This window comes from Onychomys torridus, chromosome 14 (assembly GCF_903995425.1).
Source record: "Onychomys torridus chromosome 14, mOncTor1.1, whole genome shotgun sequence".
Lineage (NCBI taxonomy): Eukaryota > Metazoa > Chordata > Mammalia > Rodentia > Cricetidae > Onychomys > Onychomys torridus.
This window is the reverse complement of record NC_050456.1, coordinates 79,892,927-79,899,968: the sequence shown is the minus strand read 5'-3', so window position 1 is coordinate 79,899,968 and position 7,042 is coordinate 79,892,927. Positions and strand designations below refer to the sequence as shown.

The window sequence follows — 7,042 nt, the reverse complement described above, 5'->3', positions numbered from 1 at the left end:
TCAGAGCCGCAGGAGGCAGTGCCAACAGGCAAGGACTACATGCCACAGGCGCAAGAGGAGGACGAGGAGCCAGCTCCAGAGGTCCTCCAGGGCTACTGTGACATGATTGGCCTGGCCACAGTACAGGCCCAGCACCACTCCAAGTAGAACACACAGAGTCAGCCACAGGAATAGGGAGCCACTGCAGGACGCTGGCTGGAGCAGAGAGCCACCACGGGAAGCTGGTCGACTGGGTACTGTAGGAGGGTTGTAGGTCAGCCGGGGCAGCTCCCCAGGAGGCCCTGCAAGGCTCTCTCTCTGCTGGTGGGGCAGGTATGGAGGGATACTTATGTCGCCTGGCTGTTGACCTGTACTTGGCCATTGGGATGATGGTCAGGTAGGGTCCTGGGGTGAGTCTCATGGAATCCATGGGACATGGGCTCTTGTCCTTGCCTGCCTAAGGAAGACTGTACCCACTGATGACATGTCAGGGATCTGGGGAGTGGCCCTGTGGGGATGGGGTCACTTGTAGGGCGATCAGGGGAGACAGAGTCAGGATCTAGAGTGACTCGGGATGTGGGGACAGGGGTGTGGTTGAGACTGTGTCTGGTTCTGCCCTGTGGAGGTGGAGACCCAGGACCTGATGGCAGATGGGGCCTCCTTCTCAGAACTCACCCTTGACCGTGGCTGTGGTGTCCTTGCGGGCAATGTCTGGGAAGGAGACCATGATGGTTTAGTTAGGAAAATGTCCTCAAGCTCTCCCACCCCACCATACAAAGGTACCGAGACAAGCCTCATTGGCCTGGCCTGTGAGATGAAATATCTAGAACCTAACCCCTCCCTAGAGAGAAGGAGATGGTCACGACTGCATTCTCCCCTGTTGGCTGCTGTCACCCTGACCATGGCTGATCCTCATGACCCCATGTTACAGGTTTATTGGGGCTCTGTCTCAGAAGGCAGAACAAGGATTGTCTTTTCTTGATGGCCCCAGACCACGCCAGAGTTGCAAGGGCACCTGCCCACCCTACCCCACCCCACCCAGACCCTCGCATCAAAGCCCCTGGCCCCTCTTACAGTGGACCGCCACCTCCAGGGGCTCTCGGAACCGCACATGCCTTGAAGTTCTCTGTGGCTCAGCCCCATGGCACCCACATTCCTGCCGTCTGGGTCTCAGGATAGAGGGGGGGCACTTCCTGTCACCTCCCTAGGGTGGGGATGGAGAACAAATGATTGTGAGCCCTTTCTGTTCAAGCCTGGCATCCCAGGCTGGGGTGTTTGCAGATTCTTCTGGGCTTAGTGGAGAGGACCTACTGTGGAGGACCAGAGGACAAGGAGACCTCAGGACCAGCCATCCACCATGCCCAGCTCCTACAGTGCTGCTCCATGGAATGAAGCCTCAACAGTCATGAGTGGATGAGCTCGGTGCCTAGAAGGCCTATACTTCTTCACAGGCTGTGCTCTGACAGTCCCAGGGGTTCCGGGGGAAATTCTTCACACCCGGAGGGATGGTACTAGTAGACAAGGATAACCCCACCAACTGAGGACAGCCTGTACAAAATCACATGATCCCTGCGAACACTGTCAGAGGCCGCAAGACTCAGGCACCGAGAGCCCAGTGGCCAGGGAACATGACTGGAAAGGGCTGGGTACAGAGCCTGACGACTTCCTTGAACCATGTGCTTGCCTTGAGACACCCTGGGGTCCTGGCACAGTTCCCTAGATAAGGGTTGCCAGAAAACTCAGACCTGGCTTTGCAGCCTCAGAAGTTGCTGGGCCCTCTTCTCTGAGAGGAAGTGTTCCAGGCAATTGTTCAGACCCCTGTAGGGATTGTTAGGGGGAACCTGAGACATGGGAGAGGGTCTTTGGTTTAGAGGGTACGCTCTGTAGAGTGGGGCCCCAGCCAAGGTTGGTTGATGGCTGTGGGCAGCTGGCAGGCTAGGGTCCATCCTCTATGAATCTCCCCTCCCTTCACTTAGGATGCACCTCAGGTGTCTGGCAGGTGGAGGAAGGCAGCACGCACATGCTACACACCCAGAGGCTACCTTCCTACCTGTTCCAGTCACCCTGTGAACCTCAGCGGCTTCATCTATGACACGGGACAGCAGACTGTTTGTGGGACAGAGCGCAGGGAAGCCAGGGCTATTTCTAAGTTGTCTGTGGCAGGACGCTGGACTCTGCACAGCTTGATGAGAAGCCCTGGGGGGCTGCCCTGCCCCACCCTCAGCTGCTTGCGCTGAGGTTAGCCTGGCATATCTCTGCCTGTTCCTTGGCCTGGCAGCAAGCGTCCCAGGGCTGGGCTCCTCCCACTTGGAACCCCTCTCTTGCTCCTTGAGTCTCTTCCCTCTCTTGCCTTCTTGTTTAGTCCTGGACAGGGCTGTTAACAGCCTCTGCCAGTTGTGTCCCCAGGCCTTCTCTCGCTCTGGCATCCTTCGCTAACCAGCTGCGTAGCCAGCCATGGCTCTCTCCCTGCATCATCTCCACCCACCATCCTTCACTGTCCTCCAACTGCTTCACTCTGGTTGTCATACCTCCCTGTCCCTGCATGCTGACCCCGTGCTGTGACCCCTGGACAGGCGCAGAGCAGAGCCTTCCCCTAGACCCGTGTGATCCTCTTTGTACCTTTGGCTGTGTTACACCACACCTGATGTTTTGGCCAAACCAAACCCTTCAAAATGGAACCATCTCCCTGTCTCCCACCAAGTTCCCGGTCACATGGCTTCTAGAGTTCCAGGGACAGAGGATCTCTTGAGAGCAAGGACAGGGACCCTGTCTGCCCTTCTGGCCCCTGCCTCTCTCCCAACTCACAGCAGCAGCCTGTATCTCTAGAGCTAGTGTTTCAGGCAGCATGGTGGCTTTACCCTCTCAGTCCGGGGAGGTTGTGAGCCCCACGTGGCCCCCTCATTCTCTCTGGTTGGATGGCGTGTCCGTGGGTGGGAATCAGGGCGCAAGACTTGAGCTGCAGACCTCATTTACTGGAACATGGTCCTATGATAAGAAAGACGTTATTTATTGCACAAGCCATGCTTATAGAGATAAAGATAAAGGGATGAGAAAATTCTTCCTTGGAAACCAGGCTGGCTTCCTTAGCCCCCATCGTTCTCACAGACCCGCCAACAGCAGCTTCCTTTGCAGGGATCACGGTGCATATAAATCCTGTGCCCTGCCAGCTCCAAAGCCTTGCTGTTGGCAATTTTGTCTGTGGGAAAACTTCATAATTATCACCTTTGATGGCTGTATAATATTCCTCTGGGCGCTGATGCCCTGGGATTTACAGCTGCCCACCCACCCACCGTCATGGGCTGCTCTAGAAGATGGTAGTGAATTGCAGGAGTTTGCAGTGCTCTGAGATCGCAGATAAGGCTACATACAGTAAGCGCCTCGGCTTCTGTCAATATGCTAAGCCCCATCGCGGATGCTGGGAGCAGATGGCAGTAGGAGCTTCTCATTGCCAGGGATCCCCCAGCAAGGAAAGGCTTTTCTGGAAGGTGTGCTGCCTCTTCAGTTGGCCTTTGTGTTGGGAGGGATGGGGCACAATCCGGCCCAGCCCATTTGTCTCTGTCCTTCTCTTTGTCTCCATATCTCTGTTCCTATTTGTCTCTGACTGTCTCTGCATATGTGGGTAATTCTCAGCCAGTCTCCCTGTCTCTGCTCTTTCTCTGATTCCATCTTTCTCCTGTCACATCTCATGTTTGGGTGTAGGGCTGTCCCTTCTGCTTGGGGAGCCGTGCCCCTTATCACCCCCTTACCCCCCCCCCCACTCTCTACAACAGCCCACTATGTGATTTCCCATAGCTTCAGCCATGCCTGCCAAGTCCTCCGGTCCTGCTTGGGTGCAGACCCTGATTGGAGCCTGTGGGTGGGGTGAAGCTGGGGGAGGCAAGAGACGGCCATCCTCCTTCTCAGCAGGAGGAGACACGGAGGTCAGAGAGAAAGAGAGTGACCCTGGGCTAATAGCACCGTGGTTCTCCTTTCTTTCCCCAGCTGGAAGGGGCAGTGTGAGGGACAGACAGTGTGAGGGACAGACAGTGTGAGGGACAGACAGTGTGAGGGACAGACAGTGTGAGGGACAGACAGTGTGAGGGGCAGACAGTGTGAGGACAGACAGTGTGAGGACAGACAGTGTGAGGACAGACAGTGTGAGGACAGACAGACAGTGTGAGGGGCAGACAGTGTGAGGTCAGACAGTGTGAGGGGCAGACAGTGTGAGGGACAGACAGTGTGAGGACAGACAGTGTGAGGACAGACAGTGTGAGGGGCAGACAGTGTGAGGACAGACAGTGTGAGGGACAGACAGTGTGAGGACAGACAGTGTGAGGACAGACAGTGTGAGGGGCAGACAGTGTGAGGGACAGACAGTGTGAGGACAGGCAGTGTGAGGGACAGACAGTGTGAGGACAGACAGTATGAGGGACAGACAGTGTGAGGACAGACAGTGTGAGGGACAGACAGTGTGAGGACAGACAGTGTGAGGGGCAGACAGTGTGAGGGACAGACAGTGTGAGGGCAGACAGTGTGAGGACAGACAGTATGAGGGACAGACAGTGTGAGGGACAGACAGTGTGAGGACAGACAGTGTGAGGGACAGACAGTGTGAGGACAGGCAGTGTGAGGGACACATAGTGTGAGGACAGACAGTGTGAGGGACAGACAGTGTGAGGACAGACAGTGTGAGGGGCAGACAGTGTGAGGGACAGACAGTGTGAGGGGCAGAGAGTGTGAGGACAGACAGTGTGAGGGACAGACAGTGTGAGGGACAGACAGTGTGAGGACAGACAGTGTGAGGGACAGACAGTGTGAGGACAGGCAGTGTGAGGGACAGTGTGAGGGGCAGAGAGTGTGAGGACAGACAGTGTGAGGACAGACAGTGTGAGGACAGGCAGTGTGAGGGACACATAGTGTGAGGACAGACAGTGTGAGGGACAGACAGTGTGAGGACAGACAGTGTGAGGGACAGACAGTGTGAGGACAGGCAGTGTGAGGACAGACAGTGTGAGGGACAGACAGTGTGAGGGACAGACAGTGTGAGGACAGACAGTGTGAGGACAGACAGTGTGAGGGACAGACAGTGTGAAGACAGACAGTGTGAGGGACAGACAGTGTGAGGACAGGCAGTGTGAGGGACAGTGTGAGGGGCTGTGCGAGGACAGACAGTGTGAGGACAGACAGTGTGAGGACAGACAGTGTGAGGGACAGACAGTGTGAGGGACAGACAGTGTGAGGGACAGTGTGAGGACAGACAGTGTGAGGGACAGACAGTGTGAGGACAGACAGTGTGAGGGGCAGACAGTGTGAGGACAGACAGTGTGAGGGACAGACAGTGTGAGGACAGACATTGTGAGGACAGACAGTGTGAGGGACAGACAGTGTGAGGGACAGTGTGAGGACAGACAGTGTGAGGACAGACAGTGTGAGGGACAGACAGTGTGAGGGACAGACAGTGTGAGGACAGACAGTGTGAGGACAGACAGTGTGAGGGACAGACAGTGTGAGGGACAGTGTGAGGACAGACAGTGTGAGGACAGACAGTGTGAGGGACAGTGTGAGGACAGACAGTGTGAGGGACAGACAGTGTGAGGACAGACAGTGTGAGGGGCAGACAGTGTGAGGACAGACAGTGTGAGGACAGACAGTGTGAGACAGACAGACAGTGTGAGGGGCAGACAGTGTGAGGTCACACAATATGAGGGGCAGACAATGTGAGGGACAGACAGTGTGAGGACAGACAGTGTGAGGGACAGTGTGAGGGACAGTCATTGTGAGGCACAGACAGTGTGAGGACAGACAGTGTGAGGGACAGTGTGAGGACAGACAGTGTGAGGACAGACAGTGTGAGGAACAGTGTGAGGGACAGACAGTGTGAGGAACAGTGTGAGGGACAGACAGTGTGAGGGACAGTGTGAGGGACAGACAGTGTGAGGACAGACAGTGTGAGGGACAGACAGTGTGAGGGACAGTGTGAGGGACAGACAGTGTGAGGACAGACAGTGTGAGGACAGACAGTGTGAGGGACAGACAGTGTGGAGGGACAACAGTAGACAGTGTTGAGGACAGACAGTGTGAGGGACAGACAGTGTGAGGACAGACAGTGTGAGGACAGACAGTGTGAGGACAGACAGTGTGAGGGACAGACAGTGTGAGGGGCAGACAGTGTGAGGACAGACAGTGTGAGGACAGACAGTGTGAGGACAGACAGTGTGAGGGGCAGACAGTGTGAGGACAGACAGTGTGAAGACAGACAGTGTGAGGACAGACAGTGTGAAGACAGACAGTGTGAGGGGCAGACAGTGTGAGGCGACTTTCTTTCCCCATCCCCCTCCTAAATTCTCCCAGATCTCTGCCCTGGAGATTGCCTTAAAATGGGGCAAATGCCTGTTTTCATGATGTTTGGCTCTGGCTTTCGTAGATTCCAGGAGCCTTGCCCTTGAGAACTGAGAGTAGATAAGAGTGAGGAGCTTGCCCTGACTCCAAGGGGTTTTCCCCAGGAATGGCTGCTTTGAAGGTTGACCCAGGGGCCTCCATGCAGTCTTCCATAGGAGATAATGGAAACGCTGTATCTTTATGCTCAGTGGGCCTAAGTAGGGCAGGTGGCTGAAGCCCTGTTAATGTCTGCCTGGATGTGTTTGCATGGCTCAATTACTTCAGAAGGGAGCACATTCTCCTAGCACAGCATCAGATTGTATTTACTGGGGTAGAGAAGGGGCTGGCCACAGGGAACAGAAAGGAGGGCGGGAGGGGAGCGGCTTGGGCTCCAGGTTCCCTTTCAGAGAAGGTGCCCCTTACCCTACCTTTCTACCAGCACTCACGTTTGGTCTTCTGCTGCCAGGATCTGCGAGACAATATGTGTCAGTGTTTTTAAATGTTTACTTCACTTACCTTATGTGTGTGAGTGTTTTGCCTGTGTGTATGCGTGTGTACCATGTACATGCCGGTTGCCCACTGAAATCAGAAGAGGGTTTCAGATCCTATGGATAGTGGTGAACCACCACGTGGATGCTGGCAACTGAATCCCTGCCCTCTGAAAGACCAACAAATGCTCTTAACTCCTGAGCCATCTCTCTAGACG

General features: G+C 55.3%; 1 protein-coding gene across 1 annotated transcript; it reads right to left on the bottom strand.

Moving 5' to 3' along the window:
* On the bottom strand, positions 1 to 2,948 carry C14H14orf180 (chromosome 14 C14orf180 homolog). The gene is made up of 4 exons (XM_036205691.1): positions 2,838 to 2,948; positions 1,054 to 1,183; positions 655 to 690; positions 1 to 236 (listed from the first exon to the last, which is right to left on the bottom strand). The coding sequence occupies exons 1-4, from the start codon at positions 2,946 to 2,948 to the stop codon at positions 1 to 3; spliced, it is 513 nt and encodes a 170-aa protein (XP_036061584.1).
* Between the last annotated feature and the right edge of the window lie 4,094 nt (positions 2,949 to 7,042).

Excerpts from the sequence above, each read along its gene's own strand:
- C14H14orf180 (XM_036205691.1), bottom strand. The coding sequence starts at position 2,948 with ATGAGGTCTGCAGCTCAAGTCTTGCGCCCTGATTCCCACCCACGGACA. Across the intron at positions 1,184-2,837 it reads AACCTCCCCGGACTGAGAGG|GGAGGTGACAGGAAGTGCCC; the intron begins GTAAAGCCACCA and ends TCCCCACCCTAG. Across the intron at positions 691-1,053 it reads CCTGGAGGTGGCGGTCCACT|ACATTGCCCGCAAGGACACC; the intron begins GTAAGAGGGGCC and ends TCTCCTTCCCAG.